The sequence below is a fragment of the Coregonus lavaretus genome (assembly GCF_964263955.1).
Source record: "Coregonus lavaretus genome assembly, chromosome: 12".
NCBI classification, from domain to species: domain Eukaryota; kingdom Metazoa; phylum Chordata; class Actinopteri; order Salmoniformes; family Salmonidae; genus Coregonus; species Coregonus lavaretus.
In genome coordinates, this window is record NC_139999.1 from 24,895,307 (window position 1) to 24,917,842 (window position 22,536).

At 43.3% G+C, this 22,536-nt stretch overlaps 1 protein-coding gene across 2 annotated transcripts in view; it reads left to right on the forward strand.

The window, feature by feature from the left end:
- Positions 1 to 22,536, forward strand: part of LOC311138463 (ankyrin repeat and SAM domain-containing protein 1A-like) — a 30,985-nt gene that overhangs the window by 2,050 nt on the left and 6,399 nt on the right. For both annotated transcript variants that reach the window (XM_084173149.1, XM_084173148.1), the window contains exons 2-12: positions 4,701 to 4,767; positions 10,217 to 10,332; positions 15,992 to 16,090; positions 16,396 to 16,542; positions 16,906 to 17,022; positions 17,179 to 17,352; positions 17,670 to 17,807; positions 17,933 to 18,004; positions 18,103 to 18,189; positions 18,382 to 18,519; positions 19,291 to 19,473. In XM_084173149.1, the coding sequence (XP_084029275.1) occupies positions 4,701 to 4,767; positions 10,217 to 10,332; positions 15,992 to 16,090; positions 16,396 to 16,542; positions 16,906 to 17,022; positions 17,179 to 17,352; positions 17,670 to 17,807; positions 17,933 to 18,004; positions 18,103 to 18,189; positions 18,382 to 18,519; positions 19,291 to 19,473 (1,338 nt within the window). The remainder of the gene's footprint in view (positions 1 to 4,700; positions 4,768 to 10,216; positions 10,333 to 15,991; positions 16,091 to 16,395; positions 16,543 to 16,905; positions 17,023 to 17,178; positions 17,353 to 17,669; positions 17,808 to 17,932; positions 18,005 to 18,102; positions 18,190 to 18,381; positions 18,520 to 19,290; positions 19,474 to 22,536) is intronic.

Here is a 22,536-nt window from a genome sequence, read left to right on the forward strand (position 1 = left end):
GTCGAAACCAGACATGTTACAGATGCATACCTCGATACCTCTAGTCATTAGAGATGCTTTGAATATCTCCTTTCTTTAGTGAGCGCACTTCAAATGACCCTTTTGTATCGGAGAGATGATTGTGGTTGTAGTGTGTGTGTGTGTGTGTGTGTGTGTGTGTGTGTGTGTGTCTGAGTCTTTTGTGGCATGGTCTCGTCCATTTCTCTCATCGTGTTAACATTACTGCAGCCTATTGAGGCCCTGGCTGAAAATAATTTTAGCTGGGAAAGAGGACTAACATGTTCAGCACATATGCTGGTTTAACTCGGTTCATAATTTATGTGGCTAGCTAGGGCAGAGAGAACATCTATTTATAATATCTATTTTGACAGATGTGTTCATGAACATGAGCAAAAAAAAAATCTCACCCAGCGAAACACGAAGGCCATGTCCCCATCCCGCTCACTGCACCAGATTGGTGCGGGGATGTGAGAAAACCTGCTTGGTTAAACATAAAAAAATCTCTTGATTTAAATTCTGCTCTCATCATCTAGCCGATATAGCCGACGGGTAGTTCAGCAGTGAACCTATTCCATAGGTGAAACAGGCATCCATTAAAATCTGAAAAAGCCCCTCATCAGCCCATCTCTGACATGTCTTCAGTCATGGGTCTTTGTACACTAGTCCGTTAGTCTGTACTGTGGCCTGCCCTAAAATAGTGATCCTGTTACATACCAATCTGGCTTAAAGGCTCTGCATGGTCAATCCAACGTCTGAAGTGTCCGTACAGCATTTACTGCGATGCAGCCTCCGCAGACGTCAGGGCTTTCATACTTCTTGCGCTTAGCGGAGCAGAGCAAAGCTGTTGTGAAGGAAGTTGTCAAGGAAGTGAGTTTGTGTTTATATAGGACATACCGCCCCCACCTACCGTCAACCAATCATGTCAACGCGGCGCTATACGGAGCCCTCCGCATAGATTCAAAATTGGAGAGGCGCATGGCGATGCGGTACGAAGTTTGATTTGGCCTCTGCATGCCTCCGGAGGCTCCGCAATTTCGTCACACCCTCCATATAGAGCCTCTGACCACATTTTCGGATCAAGCATAAATCGGCTTTTACCCCCCTGCCTCATATATTACCTCCTGATGGATCAACTTCACCACTCATTTGCAGTATACCTGCAGTCAAAAGGCAATAGTTAGGGAGCACACATTCTTATGGTGCCTAGATACTGAGAAAAGGGAGAAGAAAAGTTCCTATACAAGCTCTGTTGCTATGCAATCTGGCAAAGGAATTAATGGGTCAGGCTTCTAATTGATTAAGTAGTTTAGTGGCTATCCTACCAGCCTGGCCTCAGAGCCATACAAAACATACTTTACGTATTTCTAAGCACCTCCAAGACATACAGGTATGATACCTACTAATGGTCTAGTTACAGTACTTTAGACAACAACGAACTCTTTGTGTTCCAGAGGAACTGATTAATTGTCAATGGAGCAGTCCACAACGCTGCTTTGGGGATGCCGCACTAGAATGCGGTGCGTTCTGTGTACCGCATGCGTTCAATATTTTCAACTCGTGCATTGCTTTACCTTGCGGTGGTATGAACAGAAGTTCATAAACAGTCAAGCCAGATAGCTAGCTAGCTATCTAACTACAAAGCTAACGACTTTGCTAGATAGCTTAGCTAAGAAATTGGCAGCACCTAGCTTCCAATTTCCAGCAAATTATTTCACATTCAACTGACCAGGTAATCCAATCGTATTGGCAATGTGTCTCCATGCAGCATGTTTAACATGGAGGTCCCGGTGGCAATTGGCGCTTTGGTCGAACAAGGCAGGGAACCCAGAGACAGCGAAAACAACCTTATCCACGCTGCAAGCCTTTCTGCAGCTTTGTGAAGTGCATGTGAGTCAAGTACAGAAAATGCGGAATAGACATCCAGCAAAAACAGCACTGCAAAATGTATGTGCATCTGGTGGACATACGTGTAAGGGTTGGTGTGAGGTGTGACCCAGGTGCGGTGCAGGATAGACAGTAGGCAGTAGGCAGAGATGGTGAAACAAGGATCTTTACTGGTGGTCCCAAAACCAGGATACAAAATAACGGACTTAAAGGAGGAGCTAATTGGTCTCCAAAAACAGGCTGACAGCAAACATACGAAATACTAACTATGACTGAAAACAACAATGAAACAGGGAGAACACTTCTCAAGTACCTGTATATATGTCTCGCGATCAGACACTGATTAGTACTGTTTGGCAGAGAAAACAGAGCAAGGGAACACAGGGAAGTGAGGGCATAAATACACAGGTGAACAGGTAGACACAGGTGACACCAATAAGATAATGATTAGTCCAGACTGTGAGTGAGGAGGTCCCTAAGGTTGTCGGAGGATGACACCTAGTGGGTCACTCCGGAACTGCGACCCCCTCCTGTAACACATACGGTGTAAGAAGTATGATACTATTCGTCCTATAATTCGTATGATATTGTACATACACTATTCCAATCATAATGCAACCTATAAACGTAACAGTATAATACAAATTTCCCTGAGACCACATTGATCCTATACAAAGCTTATAGCTGACAGTGATTCATCATGATCTACACAGATGGGTGTATAATTAATGAATTTACTTTTGTTTAAATGGGGACTTAGCTAAATTAATCGCTTTGGCTTGACTGTCCCAAATGAGTTGAATTGCCATTAAAAAAAGAATGTGGTGGTCATACATTACTATACAAATGTAACCACAGACCCATGAGAGGCCCTGGTTTGGAAAGGGGGTTTTATGGGTTGATGAGCCAGTTGGGGTAAGCAGCTTCCCAACAGGTCTTCTCCCTGGCTCCTTGGTGTGGGGAACAGAGCAGTGTGACAGCAGCATGGCATCAGCAGCAGAGATTGAATGGCCCACTAAGAGGATTAGTATATAGATCCCAACTGATTGCAGCGTGATCACTTTAAGAGGAACACAATTGATTTAACAGGGTCCACTTCACTTCATAACTGTGCTATCATTTATTTATTTGTGGTCTCTATACCTGATTATTCCAATCCACTGTTGCACTAATCAAGGGCTTGCCACTCAAGAGCTTACTGGAAAGTCTATATCAGACCCCTTAAGGAGTCACAAATTCACTTTGAAAAATGATCTATTATGTGATGCATTAAGATAGCTACACTGACTAGGTTTTTGTACGGATTTTCCACAGATTTGTTCTCGCCTGATGTCCTGTACATCTGGCAAGAGTGATGATGTGGAACAGTTATGTAGCCTTAATTGTACTACTCTCAGGCCGAAAGAGTCCCCAGCATATTCTAGCTCTTTAATCGTAATGAGATGGAATTCCTCAAAAAACAGCTTTTGGGCTGAGATAAGGTGCACTATAGAATATGGGCAATGTGGTGATGGTAAGTGTGTGATATAGAATGTAACTGGGTTAATTCAATGTGGAATATGTGAGGTCTGTATCGCTGGAGGGAGCTGCCATGCTTCCCACGTGTCTGACTTCTAAATGAATCAAGTGTTGATGCCACTAGCAAAGTGCATAGGGCTTCTCAAATACTAAATACTACATAAAATAACCCTTTCTATGTCTCCAGTGCCACTTGTGAAAGCAAATTCAGATTTGCAGGCTCTTATAATAGTAGAATATGCTGATTAAATCACTGGATAGCGCTGTGTTATGGCATTAGCTACCTCCTGAACAGTTAGAGTACAGTAAGCTCCCTCCATGGCTCTGAGAAGTTATCTTCCCAGAATCTCAGTCTGCCAAGAGTAGAGGGTGCTGGAAAATGTCACAACACCAGTTCTCACACAAAAAGACAGAGCTGAACTGTGTAATATTACTGCAATATCTTCTTGACTTTGCTTTCATAAGATAAATTATTATTCGTTATTTTCTAAGGCAATAGGTTTTAGGCCCATGATGTGCTTGGATTGTTTTGTGTTAACCTCCAGGCAGGCTTGTTGTTTCACTCTGTATACTGCAGGTTTTCACTTTTTATTCAGAGATGGGGCAGAGAGCCTTATTGAATCTTATAAAGGTCATTTTGCAGAGATCTAAAGCAATTTGGCCTACAAGTTTTCCCTGCGCTTCGTCCACCCAAGGTTCAACCGCTTTAAATTGTAATTCACCCTAACACCCTCACCCTGCTGTGTTTTTGCTGAGTGGTGGAGGGAGTGTGAAGGACCAATAAAACACTACCCATCACATTGTTGTTTTACTCTTCATCCATCTTCAGCCCTCCTCCATCTTCAGCCCTCCTCCATCTTCAGCCCTCCTCCTCAGTCAGCCCTCCTCCATCTTCAGCCCTCCTCCATCTTCAGCCCTCCTCCATCTTCAGCCCTCCTCCATCTTCAGCCCTCCTCCTCAGTCAGCCCTCCTCCATCTTCAGCCCTCCTCCATCTTCAGCCCTCCTCCATCTTCAGCCCTCCTCCTCAGTCAGCCCTCCTCCATCTTCAGCCCTCCTCCATCTTCAGCCCTCCTCCATCTTCAGCCCTCCTCCTCAGTCAGCCCTCCTCCATCTTCAGCCCTCCTCCATCTTCAGCCCTCCTCCTCAGTCAGCCCTCCTCCTCAGTCAGCATCCATGTTCAATCAACAGTACACTGTTTGGAAACACACAGAAACAAGCTGTAGGAGCACATGTTGATGATCATTACCTGGGGGTAACCATATCTGGTTTGTCCTAATGTTCCACTCCTCTTCCTCAGATTGAGAAGATAATGAACCTGATTGGAGCAGGCATCGAGTCGTCCAATGACCAGCAGCGCACCACAGGTAAATGCTGCATACAAACAGTCAGCCATCTTATGACAGCTCTATGTAGGCCTTATGACAGAGCGTTAAAGTAAAGGGTTAACCAGATTCGTTAGAGGCAGACTGTTTTTATGCTGTACAGGCTCATTAACAGCCAATAACTAAGACATAAACGATATTAAGAAATATTTTTTTTTTCTCCCATAAATCAAAGCAATTTGTTTTGTGTGAAACTTCTGTCATCTGTATGGGATTTTTGTGTGTGTGTGTGTTTTTCCACTTTAAGAGAAATCTAATTCAAACTTCACTTGACTATCATTTTTCCTGTGCTGTGTCTCAATAGAGGCTGAATCTATTCTCTGCTTCATCAAGTCTATCTTTCAGGCAGCGCTCAGTGAGAAGCCAACTGACAATTGCTCAATTTGTTTAGATTACATTACCAACTTGGTATACTGGATCTCTACTGCTCAATAGTCTCCCTTAGACACTTTTCTATAATGTGATTCCACAAAGCTATTTACCTCAGTGGATTATGGTCGTTGTCCTATGAGGATTTTTTGTCAAACTCATATTGATAATGACACTCTTTCGGCTTAATGTTGTAATGTGCATTATTAATATGCATTATTAATTTGCAGTAATAGCTAAACACTGCAGGCTGTCTGTGCTGGGGTCTTTTTCATCATGGCATCATACAGCACATCTGCCTTCCTCTGACGATGTGTGTCCATTACACTGAACAGGCCACCGTCATAACGTCCAAATATGGTCCTTGATGCATAGTTTATTATTTTCATTAGTCATAACCACTGTAATGAAACTCACTAATGAAACTCACTGTTTCCTCTCCTTCACTTGAAAGTATATATTTTATTTATTCCAATTTCATCTGCCACTCATTTATTATTATTTTTATACCTGATGTTATTATACTCTACGTAATGTGGCTGGAAAGTATGGTAATTTATGTGTTTGTTGATGTAGACGGTGCTACTATACTATTTCAGTATTTTGAGTTTTTCATAAAGAGGACTCAGCAGGAGCCTGTCCCAGATTCAGCTGATTCATAGCAGTGCTGATTCTATCACCTGATAGTACCTGATTGCTTATTACTCTGTCATTGTGCATGGAGATGGGATGTAAAAAAAAAAAAAAATCTACCAAATATGTTTTGTTGTCACATACATCAGATAGGTGCAGTGAAATGTGTGCAAAGTAGGGTTAAGTGCCTTGCTCAAGGGCACATTGACAGATCTTTCACCTTGTCAGCTAGGGTATTTGAAACAGCAACCTTTCAGTTACCTGCACCAACGCTCTAACCGCTAGGCTACCTGCCGCCCTATGTTTAGCCCAAGTGTGTTGACTGACTTGCCCTCTTGGTAAAGGCATAATGAGGGTATTGTATTCTCCTACAAAATGAAATGACACAAAATGAATGTGCCCTTTCAGTGAGGGAGAGGGAAGCCAAATCGTCACTCTTCTTCCCTCCCACCATTGTAAAGGAGCTATATTATCCCCCATTCCTTCCATCCCTTTCTCTCCCTCCTATTCCTCTCATCCCTCTTTCTTCATAGATACTATTTCCCAGGGATGGCCTGGAGCCAAGTTGTGCCAATGAATCCTAAACTATAATAAAAAAAATTGTGACTGCTGTGCCATTTTGCCTATTGAAACATCCCTGCAATTCCATGTGGCCTATAGAATGCTTAAATGTTGTGCTGTTTGCATTTGTGGTTTGAAAGTGCTTCAATTGTCTGTTACAGGAGCATTGAGTAAATTAGCTTAAACAGGGAGCAGGGAGGGAGAGAGAGAGGGAGCTCTCCTAACAACACACAGGAGGCATCCTGCAGCTCAGTTTGTGTTTGCCACTCCTCTGACGTTCAAAGGAATAGTGTCCGTCTTCCGTTCCCGTTAATTAATTCAGCTTTGCGGCTCCTTTCGGTAGCGTTGCCGTTGTGGATGTGTTGACAGAGCTAGTGCTACTCTCACACTGATACAGAGGCAGTGCTTTATCTAGACAACAGAGCCTTTACCTCTCCGTAAATATAGTATTTCTGGTTTCCCCCTGAGCCAAGTTTAGACCTAGGTAGCTCTCTCGGTCCCTACGGAAGCCCACTAGCCCAAACTGGACGTGAATACTCGTTTAGTGGGCTGAGATAGTGACCCAGTTCCCCCTAACAGTAACAATCACTCAGTAATTAGGCCCCGCTGGTCCCTGGGAGCTGTTGTCGTCCCAAATGAATGGCTGTAATTGGGTGGGGAGGGCCGGTATTTTTAACAGGCTTTGTTTGAGTGATATAATGAAGAAGCTGCCATCGGTAAAGCTCTGGGGGAAGAGAGAGGGGTCTGACTGAAACGTAATGAGTCTGCTCCAATCTTTCCTATTTCTTTATTACCATCTTACCTCCCCCACATGCACATTTCATCATCTTCACTATTCAACTTCTTCTGTCCATCTCTTTTATGTCTGCTTCTTTTCTCTTCCTCTTCCTTTTCAAATATATATTCTTTGTCATTTAGCAGACGCTCTTATCCAGAACGACTTACAGTACTGAGTGCATACATCCTTTCTCTCTATATCCCAAAGCGTGTCTAATAGAAGGGCTTTCTGTTCTTGATTATGAATTATGAGCGTTAGCTCTTGCGCTTAGCTCAGATGCGTGGTCACAAAGACCTGACCTTTACCTGATCATTAAGTCAGAGCAACTGGGTGACAGCCGGCCAATTACGGCAGGAGCTCAAATCGATCGCTCCTGTAACCATCACTTCTCCTCCTCTGGCCAGCTGGCTGGGGATGGGATGTGTGAGGCGTTCACAGGCAGACTGAAAGCCTGCATAATTACTCTGTGCCTGTAGCTGTATCCAGATAACACCAGTGATGGACGCAGTAAGCAGCCCTGCATAGGTGGGTGCAAATGCCAATTTGGATTTCTGTCAATAGAAGTCTGTGTGCCCATTCGTATTATCCTGTTGCATTTCACCCATATGATTCCTGCAGTTATCTGACCTGTAAGCTTCACGCATCAACTGTTGTATTCTAAAAATAGTTTGTGATATGTGCTGACGTAACAACAGGAGTTACACTCCTAGAAAAAAGGGTTCCAAAAGGGTTCTTCAGCTGTCCCCATAGGAAAGGGTTCTACATGGAACTGAAAAGGGTTCTCTCTGGAACCAAAAGTGTTCTACCTGGAACAAAAAAGGGTTATTCAAAGGGTTCTCCTATGGGGACAGCAGAGGAACCCTTTTATGTTCTAGATAGCACCTTTTTTTCTAAGAGTGTAATGTCTCTCCTGTCATCTTGTCGCATGGTGAAAGGGACTTGAGAGTCATTATGTTAGACAGTATGAGAGACAGTCCGTTAAACACTGTGTGTGCATGTGTGTGTGTGTGTGTGTGTGTGAGAGAGAGAGAGAGAGAGCATTGCACTGACTTGAATCAGTGCTGCCCCACTCGCCCAATCATCACAGCGAGATGTAAATTAATTAAGGCCAGCTGTGAATAAGCTTGAACATTTTCTTTATTTTAATATCCCTTGTAAAGCACTGGGAAGCCGAGCTTTGAAATCACTGCCCATGTAGAAGGGGAGAAACCTACATCCTTTTATATTCCAGTCATTCCATACAGAGAGGTCTGTGATTTTGAGGCTCCTAGTGCTTGTTCCCTGCCTCTGACGGTGGTGTCTTTTCAGCACTAGCAAGATCAGAGTGCCTCTGTGCAATTCTAATCAGTGCAGAGGGTGGGAAGAGAGAGAGGAAGAGACCGGGGTAGAGAGAGAGAGAGCGAGACTGGGGTAGAGGGAGAGAGAGAGAGACTGGGGTAGAGGGAGAGAGAGAGAGAGATATGCTGTGAGGTAGAGGGAGAGAGGCTATGAGGTAAAGGGAGAGGGAGGGGGATTTATATAGTAAGAGTGTTAGGCAGAGAGAGATAGGGGGAGGAACGGAGAGCTGATACGTGAAGCAGTACCCTTCTCCATCAGGCAGCATACAGAAGCCCTGCAGTGGACTGAGAGAATATGTGAATGAGGGAATGAGATAAAGAGCCAGAAAGAAAGCAGAAGAGAGAAAAAGCTTGAGGGATTTGTCTGAATGGGAAGGGGGATGAGCATCAAGACTGCCTGTTGTGGATGCGGGAAGGACGTGGTTGAGGCTGCTTTCTGGACTCGTGAGTATCCAGCATCTGGACGTTATGTCCTGTGAGGGGAGCGGTGAGGGGAGCGTGTGAGCCGAGAGCAGCTGCTTTGTGACAGTGCATGCATCAGACAGGGGATGCAGCAAACCTCTGCCCTGAGCACAGGGGCTTCTGGAGCTAGCTGTACCCACGGTGGGGGAGAGCCAGGTGGGGTGGAGGGGTCTTATCGCACAGGGAGGAGGCAGGCTAAACCAAGGTGGTCCTGTGGAGATCTCAGCCAAGAGTCAAGAGGCTCACCTGCGCTCTGTTAGAGCTGAGCTTGGATTTACTGGTGTGAGATATGATAAGAACTTTCTCTGAATGAGTATATATGCTGGGAAGCACCAGGTTTACCACCAGGATCACTGGGAACACCAAGGACATAGCGCCTCAGGCAAGCAGGCATGCCGGAAGCTGGAGCTTTATCAAGCGGCTGGTGATTGAATTCTGATTTCATTTCAGGAGTTTTTCATCAACAGTCGGAAGCCAAAGGGAAACCTGAGTTTTGGTTTATGAGATTGGACTCTCATTCTGTTTGTGGAGGAAGACCAGAATCCTAGAGAGAATCCCATGATCCAGATTACATGAATACCCTTACCTCATCATGGTTCTACCGTCAGAGCTCTCAGACAGGTTGTCCAATAAAGCCATGGGACTGAGACAGAGGTGACCAAGTGCTACAAAGTGTACTCTGTGGAGCTGTAACTTACTTTGGTTTACCATACACGTGGAATATTATCTGTTTAAAAAAAGGATGATGATGATGATGGTTTAACCAGGATAAAAGACAGCATGTGGAATATGATATCCAGTAATACTGTATCATCTTTGTGTGGTCTGGAAAATTATTTTGTTTAGTGCACCGTATTACAGTGTGCTAGAAATGACACATTTTGAAGCATTGGCAATTTCCATGTCAGTAATTAGCAAAACATTTTGATGGAAGATACCAGATTGGCTCAATCAATTGAACGTGGTGATCAATATTCAAAGGATCTACATATCCACCTCTACCTCCACCCTTGCCTGACATTGACACTCACAGTAACAACAGTGGGTGTACAGTATACCACGTGGGCAGGTTCCACAACTATATCTCTAGTGTAAGAATAGCCGGGCCCCCTCCTGCCTTGTGGGAGCCGCCCTCCCACAGCCTGGACCCTGTCTCCTCTGCCCTGCTGGTGCTCCTGCATTCGGTTGTGCTGGCCGAGGATGATGTGGCAATGCCATGTCTCGTCCTCGGAGTGCCGCTGCTACCGGTTGAACGGCTTCTCCCTGCTGAAGCGCTTCCCTCTCTCGGCAGATGGGGCCTGCAGCAAAGCCCTGGACCAGCCTGTGGGAGAGTGGCTGGAGCATGTGGGGCTGCCGCAGTACGAGAGCAAGCTGCTGCTTAATGGCTTCGACGACCTGCGCTACATGGTGAGTCAACGTTTCTAAGATCTTTTACACTTTTCATCTCTTTCCATCTCCCTTTCTCCCTCCCTCCTTTTCCATCTTCCCCTCTTCTATTTCACTTTCCCTTCCGGATTCTGTCTCCCCCAGTTTCTCTCTCTCTTCCATTGCTGCTCTTCACCTCTCCTTGCTATACAGTAGATGACCCCATACAGATGTATGTGCTTACTGTAAATCCCTTTGAAGTGTAGAATATGTCACCAATGGTAAGACGAATCACAACAAAACCTTTCAACTTTTTTCCTTCATCCCCTATTATGCCATCTGATTTACAGTAAAATCCCATCGTCACCACCATCCCCCCTATATTGTCAGGCTGATTTATGTTCTACAACCTCAACCTCCATGCTGGCCTGGCCAGAAAGCATTCTCAGTATAGCTCACCCAATCATCAGCAGATACAACAAACCACTCTGTTGAGGTCACAGTATGGATTTTACTTCCTGGCAATTCTATAAGATATTTTGTGGCAAAGTGAAGTTTTTTTTTTGTGATGTCATGGTCAAGTTGTATACTGATGTTTTTTTCTGGTTATCTTATGCCACTTCAGCCAGAAAATGACATCATTATGACATCCCTTGTGTCTCGTATGTCTCTTGTTTCTGGAAAGCATAGACAGATTCAACTGGCTTTGCCTCTGGAATTATGTATTAATAAAATGGTTTAGCTGCAGCTGAAATTACTGTATGTGTTGTGTCAAACTAAAAGAGGCAATCATGTTCCTTTTAAGTTACAACACACGGATGTGTGTTACAACATTTGCCAATGAATGTACAAAACAACACTGACATTTCCTCTGATTAGGTAAATTTGAAAAAGCTGTTGTAAATGGTGAATAACATGGTCTTTAAAGCAAACACTAATTGATCTGACGACACAGCTGCTTCAGTACTGTTGTTTACATGAGGTTACCACAGATGAGAGCTTGGCCAGGGGCAACGGACTGCACCTGTTAGAGAGGTCACATAACCAATGGAAGAAGTCTGATAGACTATGTATGGACTGAAAATAGCTAGTCAGTCAGCATAGTGATGTAGTGTGGATTGTACCAACCAGAATTACGGTGTTCGTGTTAATAAGGTAATAACAGGATGAGGATCATGGGTTATTAGCTTTGTGATGTTAATGTTCATCTCTTGACTAATGTCTGAGGAGTAGAAGCACCAACCAGATAATTAATTAGCTCTCTGCAGGACAAATTGCCCTCAGATACTTTTAAGGACTTGCAGGTTGCTGTCTGAATAGGTCAGAGCAGTCAGAAATATGTTTTAAAGGTTGAATGGTGTCTCAATGGTGTCACCCAGATTCATTGTGTTATCACTGCAGTGCTGCTCCGTTTATTTGTTTATTTACTTGGTGGGCTGACTCTAGATCAGGGGAAGTGGTATACTGGGTTTAGCCAGGTATCATTTTTATTGAGTGGTTGAGATGGCTCTGTGAGACACTGTTCAACCCCATCATCAAATTAATGTAGATTAAATCAAATCACATAGAAATACATGTCATGAAGCCCAGAGGAGCAAAGGTAATGGTGACTGTGCCGGAGATGCACATTAGTTGGTGAGCAGCTAGCCTGAAAGCTGCGATGACAAAGCTCTTCATTAAATAAAATACACTGTCTCTTTTAGAGTATAGCCCAGTTGAGAAATCTGAGTGCCCAATTTCCCTGCTGATCCCAAAGGCAAGAGTGTCATAGATCAAATTCTTCAAAACAGAGAGATCAGAGTTAGTCTACCCTTCAGACCTTCGGTCCTCTTTCACTGCCCCCTCCTCCTCCCCCATCTCTGCATGGGATGATTTCTTCAAGATGCAGCTTTTGAGGGATCATAAATAATAAACAGCTGTGTGCCCATTCTCATACTTTTTACAAGATGATTATCACTTTGCGTCGCTTTCGTCTAATGGGACCCTCATGTCTCTTGTATGGCCTACCGTTCTGCCCTGATGGGGTTTCTGGTGCCTCCTCATTTCATGGAACCTTCCCCCTTTGTGATGAGGGACTGTATGTATCACAGTTATGTAATAGGTACTTATAGATAACAACAAAAATAGCTATTAATTACTTAATCATATATTACTGATTAAGTATAAATGACAAGCTCCAGTGGGACCTCCTGGAACGTCCAACAACCATTTTATTGGAAATATCTATTTTCTGACGTCAGACACTGCGTTATTTGGATACTTGTTCTAGTGATCATCAGTGTGTTACTGTAACTGCTGCATTGTGCTCCAGAAACAAGCAGTGAGGCTAGATTTAGAAAAGACTAGCTACATTTTAACATTCTTGTCCAGGAAAAATCTATCTGCAGCAGTCCACTGGGGAAATGCTGAGCTCCACATTTTTAAGGATCTCCTTAAATCTTTATTTCTCCCTATAAAGCTGATTTAGATGACGAAGCATGTGCCACTTATGGAGAGTTATGTAAAACAAATGGTGAACATCTATTGTTGTCAATCATTACTGTAAAGGAAAATGGGAAATGTTTAGATTACTTTAATTATTGTCTTCACCATTATATACAGTGAAATCCTCATTCATTGTCCCCTACACCACAGCTGTTTGCATATGCATGTGTGTGCACACACACACACATGCACACACACACATACACAAACACACCCAAACACACAGATACATAGTCCTAAATGTTTTTCTCATGCCCAATGTAATTTGTCTCAATGTAACAATGTAGCTCAGAAGTAAAAGCTGCTGCAGTTGTGATTGCTTTTCCCTTGGTGGTGTTGCATTAGAATAGATTGATTACCTTTGGCATGCACAATTTATTTGACTCCAATGTCCTCTCACCGCGTCATTCCTGTTTGTCTGAGGACATAAATAAGCGCATGCGCGTGTGTGTGTTTCTGTCTGTGTCTGTGTGTTTCTGTCTGTGTGTGTGTGTGTGTGTGTGTGTGTGTGTGTGTGTGTGTGTGTGTCTGTGTGTATTATTGATTGCATATGAATCAAAATCAAATCAAATTTTATTTTTCACATGCGCCGAATACAACAGGTGTAGACCTTACCGTGAAATGCTTACTTACAAGCCCTTAACCAACAATGCAGTTCAAGAAATAGAGTTAAGAAAATATTTACTAAATAAACTAAAGTAAATTTTTTTATAAAAAGTAACACAATAAAATAACAATAACGAGGCAATATACAGGGGGTACCGGTAGTCCGGGTGGCCATTTTATTAATTGTTCAGCAGTCTTATGGCTTGGGGGTAGAAGCTGTTAAGGAGCCTTTTGGACCTAGACTTGGCGCTCCGGTACCGCTTGCCATGCGGTAGCAGAGAGAACAGATTTTTGGGGCCTTCCTCTGACACCGCCTAGTATATACAGTGGGGAAAAAAAGTATTTAGTCAGCCACCAATTGTGCAAGTTCTCCCACTTAAAAAGATGAGAGAGGCCTGTAATATTCATCATAGGTACACTTCAACTATGACAGACAAATTGAGAATTTTTTTTCCAGAAAATTACATTGTAGGATTTTTAATGAATTTCTTTGCAAATTATGGTGGAAAATAAGTATTTGGTCACCTACAAACAAGCAAGATTTCTGGCCCTCACAGACCTGTAACTTCTTCTTTAAGAGGCTCCTCTGTCCTCAACTCGTTACCTGTATTAATGGCAACTGTTTGAACTTGTCATCAGTATAAAAGACACCTGTTCACAACCTCAAACAGTCACACTCCAAACTCCACTATGGCCAAGACCAAAGAGCTGTCAAAGGACACCAGAAACAAAATTGTAGACCTGCACCAGGCTGGGAAGACTGAATCTGCAATAGGTAAGCAGCTTGGTTTGAAGAAATCAACTGTGGGAGCAATTATTAGGAAATGGAAGACATACAAGACCACTGATAATCTCCCTCAATCTGGGGCTCCACGCAAGATCTCACCCCGTGGGGTCGAAATGATCACAAGAACGGTGAGCAAAAATCCCAGAACCACACGGGGGACCTAGTGAATGACCTGCAGAGAGCTGGGACCAAAGTAACAAAGCCTACCATCAGTAACACACTACGCCACCAGGGACTCAAATCCTGCAGTGCTAGACGTGTCCCCCTGCTTAAGCCAGTACATGTCTGAAGTTTGCTAGAGTGCATTTGGATGATCCAGAAGAGGATTGGGAGAATGTCATATGGTCAGATGAAACCAAAATATAACTTTTTGGTAAAAACTCAACTCGTCGTGTTTGGAGGACAAAGAATGCTGAGTTGCATCCAAAGAACACAATACCTACTGTGAAGCATGGGAGTGGAAACATCATGCTTTGGGGCTGTTTTTCTGCAAAGGGACCAGGACGACTGATCCGTGTAAAGAAAATAATGAATGGGGCCATGTATCGTGAGATTTTGAGTGAAAACCTCCTTCCATCAGCAAGGGCATTGAAGATGAAACGTGGCTGGGTCTTTCAGCATGACAATGATCCCAAACACACCGCCCGGGCAACGAAGGAGTGGCTTCGTAAGAAGCATTTCAAGGTCCTGGAGTGGCCTAGCCAGTCTCCAGATCTCAACCCCATAGAAAATCTTTGGAGGGAGTTGAAAGTCAGTGTTGCCCAGCCACAGCCCCAAAACATCACTGCTCTAGAGGAGATCTGCACGGAGGAATGGGCCAAAATACCAGCAACAGTGTGTGAAAACCTTGTGAAGACTTACAGAAAACGTTTGATCTGTGTCATTGCCAACAAAGGGTATATAACAAAGTATTGAGAAACTTTTGTTATTGACCAAATACTTATTTTCCACCATAATTTGCAAATAAATTCATTAAAAATCCTACAATGTGATTTTCTGGATTTTTTTTCCTGATTTTGTCTGCCATAGTTGACGTGTACCTATGATGAAAATTACAGGCCTCTCTCATCTTTTTAAGTGGGAGAACTTGCACAATTGGTGGCTGACTAAATACTTTTTTCCCCCACTGTAGGTCCTGGATGGCAGGAAGCTTGGCCCCAGTGATGTACTGGGCCGTACACACTACGCTCTGTAGCACCTTACGGTCGGATGCCGAGCAGTTGCCATACCAGGTGGTGATGCAACCGGTCAGGATGCTCTCGATGGTGCAGCTGTAGAACTTTTTGAGGATCTGGGGACCCATGCCAAATCTTTTCAGTTTCCTTAGGGGGAATAGGCTTTGTCGTGCCCTCTTCATGACTGTCTTGCTATGTTTGGACCATGATAGTTTGTTGGTGATGTGGACACCAAGGAACTTGAAACACTCGACCCGCTCCATTACAGCCCCGTCAATGTGAATGGGGCGTGTTCGGCCCCCCTTTTCCTGTAGTCCACGATCAGCTCCATCGTCTTGCTCACGTTGAGGGAGAAGTTGTTGTCCTGGCACCACACTGCCAGGTCTCTGACCTCCTCCCTATTGGCTGTCTCATTGTTGTCGTTGATCAGGCCTACCACTGTTGTGTCGTCAGCTAACTTAATGATGGTGTTGGAGTCGTGTTTGGCCACGCATATAGACCTAGAGTGTAGGAGATGTTGTAATGTCTATGTTAATAGTTAGCTTAAGTGATTTATATGTGTTTCTGCATAAGCGTCTGCAGTTTGTGTAATTAACTTGTGCGTGTGTGCGTGTGCATGGGTGTACTGCGTGCGTTGGTGCATGTGTAGGGCAGTAACGTGATGGAGGACTTGGACCTTAGCGATATGGGAATCACTGACCCTGGACACAGAAAGAAGATCCTCCACGCAGCACGCAGCTTGCCCAAGGTAGTTATCATCAGTCCAGGGCACCGCCTGCAACCTTTTACCTGGTTGAGCATTCATCTCAGTCTAAGAACATCAAGGTGTCAAGGAGTGTGCATTGGATTTATCTACGTTTGTGCACAGTATTTTCAATCATGATATGATGACAGGTATTGTAAAGTAGTTCGGATCTTGCCTGTAGCTATGACAAAAGCGATCCTGTGAAAAAGCACTTTGACATTGGGTGTGGTTGGAATATCCTGAAAGAAATTGTGAAATCCTGCTTTTACTTGAATGTAATTTGATCTATTTTCTTCCCCTGTCTGTAGGTGAAGGCCCTGGGCTGTGATGGCAGCACCTCTCTCTCCACCTGGTTGGATGTGTTAGGCCTGCAGGAGTACCTGCCTAACTTCCTGTCTAGCGGCTACCGTACCTTGGACTGTGTGAAGAACCTATGGGAGTTGGAGATTGTCAACGTGAGGCCAATGTTTTGTTAGTGAATTATAGAGTGCCACAGAGAGGAGACAGCGCTGTACTGAGATTAAGGCAAAACAGATTTGAGTTGAATAATTGAGGAGAGTCCATTCTGTCTGCCTGTTGTTTGCTGGCATGGCTGCCCGACTATGTATTTCAGTGGAGGTTGCTGAGGGGAGGACTGCTCATAATAATGGCTGGAACGTAAATGGAATGGCATTAAACACATGGAAACCATGTGTTTGATACCATTCCACTAATTCCGCTAAAGCCATTACCACGAGCCCTTCCACCCTAATTAAGGTGCACACAGCCCTTAGTACAGTCTAGTCACAATTGTGTCCCATCTGTGCTGGTCTCTGTAGGTGTTGAAGATCGGCCCTCTCGGCCACAGGAAGAGGATCATAGCGTCTCTGGCAGAGCGGCCCTATGAGGAGGCCCCGACCAAATCACAGATCTCTCACCGTCTCTCACAGATCAGGGTTAGTTAGAGCCTTGTCACATTTTAACAATAATACCACCTGTATGACACTACTTAACGTTCTAATACCTAATTGAAATTAGTATTGAGTCACTATTTTGTTTGAAATCTTTCACGCCCACATCATCAATCTGATCAATCAATCTGTATGTGGCAGTTTCAGGACCTGTTGTCCCAGACAGGGACCTCTGCTCTGAGTCAGATGGACCCGTCCACCAGTCGCTCCATGGACATGCTCCTGCCCCTGGGAGAGGCCGGCAGGAGGAGAAGAGCCACGGACCAGGACTGCAGTGTGTCCCTGCGCTCCTACAGCGAGAGACCACGCTCTCACGTTAGTTCTCCTGCCAAAACGATGTCTTTACCTGTAGCTCATAAAGTGACTGAAATATGTGTCTCTGTGGTGTGCTTGGGATGATCATGTCATAAAGAGAGGAAGCTGCTGCTGGGGTAATCTGAAACAGAAGCTGTTATGTGTTTAACAGATTATTGAGTCATTCCATGCTTGTATTAAATATATATTGATCAGTCAAAGTGTTACAGCATCTTTGTAGTTTTATTATCCAGTAATATTTTGTGACTAAATGTTCTGCCATAAGCATCCCTGTACACTACAGGATCAAGCCGTCTCTACTGTATGTGTCTTTCTAGGACAGACAGAGTGACAGACATAGGGAACCACGTTTGGCCCTCCGGCCGCCTAGCCAGTCTGCCACGTATGCTACAGTGTCCGCTTGGCATCACCAGCCTGAGAAACTCATCTTAGAGTCCTGTGGGTATGAGGCCAGTGTAAGTCGTTATGCCCCCTGAAGAGAAGTCACCAACACTCTCAGCTATTCAATATTGATCATTGCTTGATGTATCAGAAATTGATAGTTCAGAGATGATAACCTTCTTTGTTGCTTCTTTTCCAGTATTTAGGATCAATGATTATCAGGGATCTACGAGGGATTGAGTCCACTCAAGAAGCCTGTGCCAAAATTAGGGTACGTGATGTCATCATTCTGCAGATCAATATTCAATCACTCTATTCTAGCACTCCATATTAATATGGATCCCCTCGCCATTTTCTTTCTACTTGTAGAAGTCGAAGGACCATTCAAGAAAGGGTCCTGTTGTCATCCTTTCCATCACCTATAAAGGGGTCAAGTTCATCGATGCAGCCACTAAGGTACTGGGAGCCTGCAGGAAATGAGAGACGCATGATGATGTCAGCAGCATCATTTCCCTCTTTCGCTCTCTCATACTGATTCCCCTAAAATAAAGATAACACTGTTGGTGCCGATGAAGTCTGTTGTTTCTGGTCGATGTTGTTGTTCCTGTTGCTCCTCAGTTCCATCCTGTTCTTCTGTCCTCTCATCAGACCATAGTAGCCGAGCATGAGATCAGGAACATCTCCTGTGCGGCCCAGGACCCTGAGGACCTCTGCTCCTTCGCCTACATTACCAAGGACAATAAAAGTGGCCACCACTTCTGCCATGTCTTCAGCACTGTGGAAGTGGTGAGGAACATGATTATGACACCACCCCAAACCCTTCAATCACTCCATACATTATTATCACTACTTAAGACTACAGATGCTGCTGAGAATTGTTCTACATAGCAGGAAGGTTTTAAAAGGCTTCTAATGTTTGTTATTTCCACTTTAAAATGTCAGTCTTGATTTGCCCTAACGTAAAATGTATCAACCCCTACAAAAAATGTCCATTCATTATAATCCATATAATAGTTCACATTTCCTGTTGCTGCAGGATTATTTTCCTGCTGTAGCAAACTGGCTAAAATTCGTTTCTACACCTGTATGCCAAAATACAATCACCCATTTCCAACCTTAAAATCTTTCTAAAGTACTCTGACTATTATTAATTAAACTCTAAATGCCATATCATATCATAAAAAAGTTTGATAGGAAAAGTTGATTCGAATTTGGCAACCTGCTGATAAAACTGCATGCAACTTCATATCTTGATGAATTAAATAGCCTTAATGTCTTGATTAAAGTAATGCACCTGCTGTCATGCAAGTAACTTCATATCTTAATTTGTCACTTTTAAATCCGTGTTTCAAAAAGGCCTGGCACACGATACAAAGCTACATCTTGATTGTCTAATTGCATCCTTGATTAACATAGTGCTCCTGCTATGAATGGCATCGCAATGACAAAAATGCAGATTTATTATAATTAGTACCTCATTCAGAGTGCCTCATTCAAAGTAGCTGTCAGTCACTACTGCAACCGTCTGTTCATTCTTTACTCCCTCCCTCGGTACAGACCCAGACCTATGAGATCATCCTGACGCTGGGACAGGCCTTTGAGGTGGCCTATCAGCTGGCTCTCCAGACCAAGGCCAGGCAGTATGTCCCGGCCCCCCCACCATCTCTGGGGTCAGAGGTCATTGAGACCAAATCCAGCCAGCCCACGTCACAGCAATGGAGCAGCATGAGGAGATCAACAGTGGGTACCACACACTGAGCACAAACACAAATCTCACTCGTAGCACAGCATGTAGCTGTGTGTGCGTTTCTGTACTTGCATTATGTGTATATACATACTGTGTTTCTGTATATTCAGTATGTATGTGTAAATGTGTATGTGTGGATGCGGCTTTTAAACCACTGATAACCCCGTTACACACAAAGGAAGACTTGTAGAGCGATGAAAGTGATGAGTCATTATTTTGCTACCAATCTCATCTCCCCAACTCTGAGTCACTCAGATCGGAGTAGATTTTCCTGCAGCCATACAATATAAGAATCATGATGAATGAATAGTCTTATTTTTTTGCTTACAGGCAGGATGTGATTTCCTCTGTGAGTAGAGAGAGGGAGAGCTTTGTGTCTCTCTGCTGGTCACCTTGTCCCTTCACTGTTTCCCAGTATATTGATTGAGAGTGTTACGTAAATGTTTACGTATGCCTCAGGCCATGTATGGATGTATTGACCTTTCAGGCCCAAGGATAATGAACACTTAGTGATCACTGTCACCTGAGAAAGCTGCACCATGCTTTATTATCTGCTATAAACAGAATATATAATGAGGTATAATATATGAGGTATAATGTATTAGGTATAAATTAATCAGGGGCGCAACTGAAATGGCATTTTTGTCCCCCACTGTTTTATCATTGGAATGTGATACAAAACGAAGCAACGGTGTGCTTTAGGACCATGCGGACGCCTCCAAGCAGTCGGGTAGGCTGTTTGGAGTGTTTATTGGACTGGATTAAAAAAAACGTACAAAAAAAACCCATTATGTCCCCCCCACTTCTAAAGCCAAAGTTGTGCCCCTGGGTATAATATATGATGTATAATATATGAGGGATACTATATGAGGTATAATATGTGAGGTATAATATATGAGGTATAATATATTAGGTATGTGATTTCATTCTTGCCAGGTGTGCACTATTTTTGTCCCATGTAAATAATGTCATAAATCACTGTGCAGCTGAACACTGTCAGTGTTGGGGAAGCTACTCTGAAAATATAGTTTACCACGCTAACAATTACTTCACACTGGAAAATGTTGAGCTACACTAAAGCTACCCTTAAGAAAAATATAGTTTACATAACTAAAGTTACCTTGAAAAAGTAGTTCACTACATCCAAACTGCTTCATGATACATTATCATATCTAAATCTGAAATGTCATAGACTACAAATTGCAAGAACAGCTCAGACGTTAACAGAATGTGTAAATTAGCCTATTAAACAGAAAAACTGTTTCAAGTAAGAATATTTTATTGTATTTTTTATTTTTTGTTTCAAGTGAGTATATTTTATTTTAGCAAAAAAAGTAGTGTGTAGTTCCAGTTGTTAGCTACACCGCTACATGACAAAAATGTAATTAACTACTGAAAACACTACCAAGATTTGAATGTAGTTTAACTACCACCAGTCTACTGCAAAGTGTAGTTAAATTACTAGTTGAACTACATGTAGTTCAGTACTCCCCCAAACTGCACTGTGTACCCTGTACTGTACTGTGCTGGCTGTGCCTAGATACTGAAGGGAACCTGGCTAGTACAGTCCAGTCTAGTTGGCAGATGAGATAAAACCCTGCTATGCCAGCTGCTGTCTAGTATAAAACATTGTTTCAGAGTTCAATCTTAACAACATTATTTGTCTACACCAAATAGGATGTGATAAACAACCTAGATTATACACTCTTTACAGTATACCGTGCATCGCTATGGTCCGTTCAGTGCCACTATGAATGACCTTTCCCTGTTTAACATTTCTTTGCTCTTGTCTTCTTGATCCTCCTGTTTCCCAGGGTGCCCCTCCGCTAGAATGCCGCTGCTGTTACTGTCACACGTGTACTACCCACCGCCCCTCCTTCCTCCCGTTGCACTCTGTTAGCCCTGGAGTCCAGGTCCTGCTCTCTCCTCCTTTCCGCTATCCTTCATCATCCATCTGCTAACCCACCTGACACACCTCTAACTCTCTCTCTCGTCATTCCATGTCCACCTTTAGTTTTTTTTCCCAGGCACTTCATCTAGCTACATAATATTTGCCCTTTTGATATGACATAGCCTACACTGAATTTCTGCCACATTCTCTATTTTCTTGTAGTCATTGCATTTGAGCTTTTTTAAGATAAGCAGTTCTTTCTCATGAATTGTTTCCCGAGGATAATTAGGCTATACCTTAGCTTTGACTTAACCAGCTACAAATGATTAATGGCTTAACAGTTGTGCTGCTAATGATCTAGTGTTTTAATTGCATAGCTGTGTGATCAGTACAAATAGAAAGATGCTTGAGGTGGCCTATTTAGTCTTAATCCTGCTATATCACTCAACTTTTGGATTCTGATGAATCGGATGTTGGACAGCTAGAATTGATATATATACAGTTTAAGTCAGAAGTTTACATACACCTCAGCCAAATACATTTAAACTCTGTTCTATCACAATTCCTGACATTTAATCCTAGTAAAAATTCCGTCTTAGGTCAGTTAGGATCACCACTTTATTTTAAGAATGTGAAATGTCAGAATAATAGTAGAGAGAATTATTTATTTCAGCTTTTATTTCTTTAATCACATTCCCAGTGGGTCAGAAGTTTACATACACTCAATTAGTATTGGGGATCATTGCCTTTAAATTGTTTAACTTGGGTCAAATGTGTCGGGTAGCCTTCCACAAGCTTCCCACAATAAGTTGGGTGAATTTATGCCCATTCCTCCTGACAGAGCTGGTGGTTTGTAGGCCTCCTTGCTCACACACACTTTTTCAGTTCTGCCCACACATTTTCGATAGGATTGAGGTCAGGGCTTTGTGATGGCCACTCCAATACCTTGACTTTGTTGTCCTTAAGCCATTTTGCCACAACTTTGGAAGTATGCTTGGGGTCATTGTTCATTTGGAAGATCCATTTGCGACCAAGCTTTAACGAGCAGTGGCTTCTTCCTTGCTGAGCGGCCTTTCAAGTTATGTCGATATAGGGCTCGTTTTACTGTGGATATAGATACTTTTGTACCTGTTTCCTCCAGCATCTTCACAAGGTCCGTTGCTGT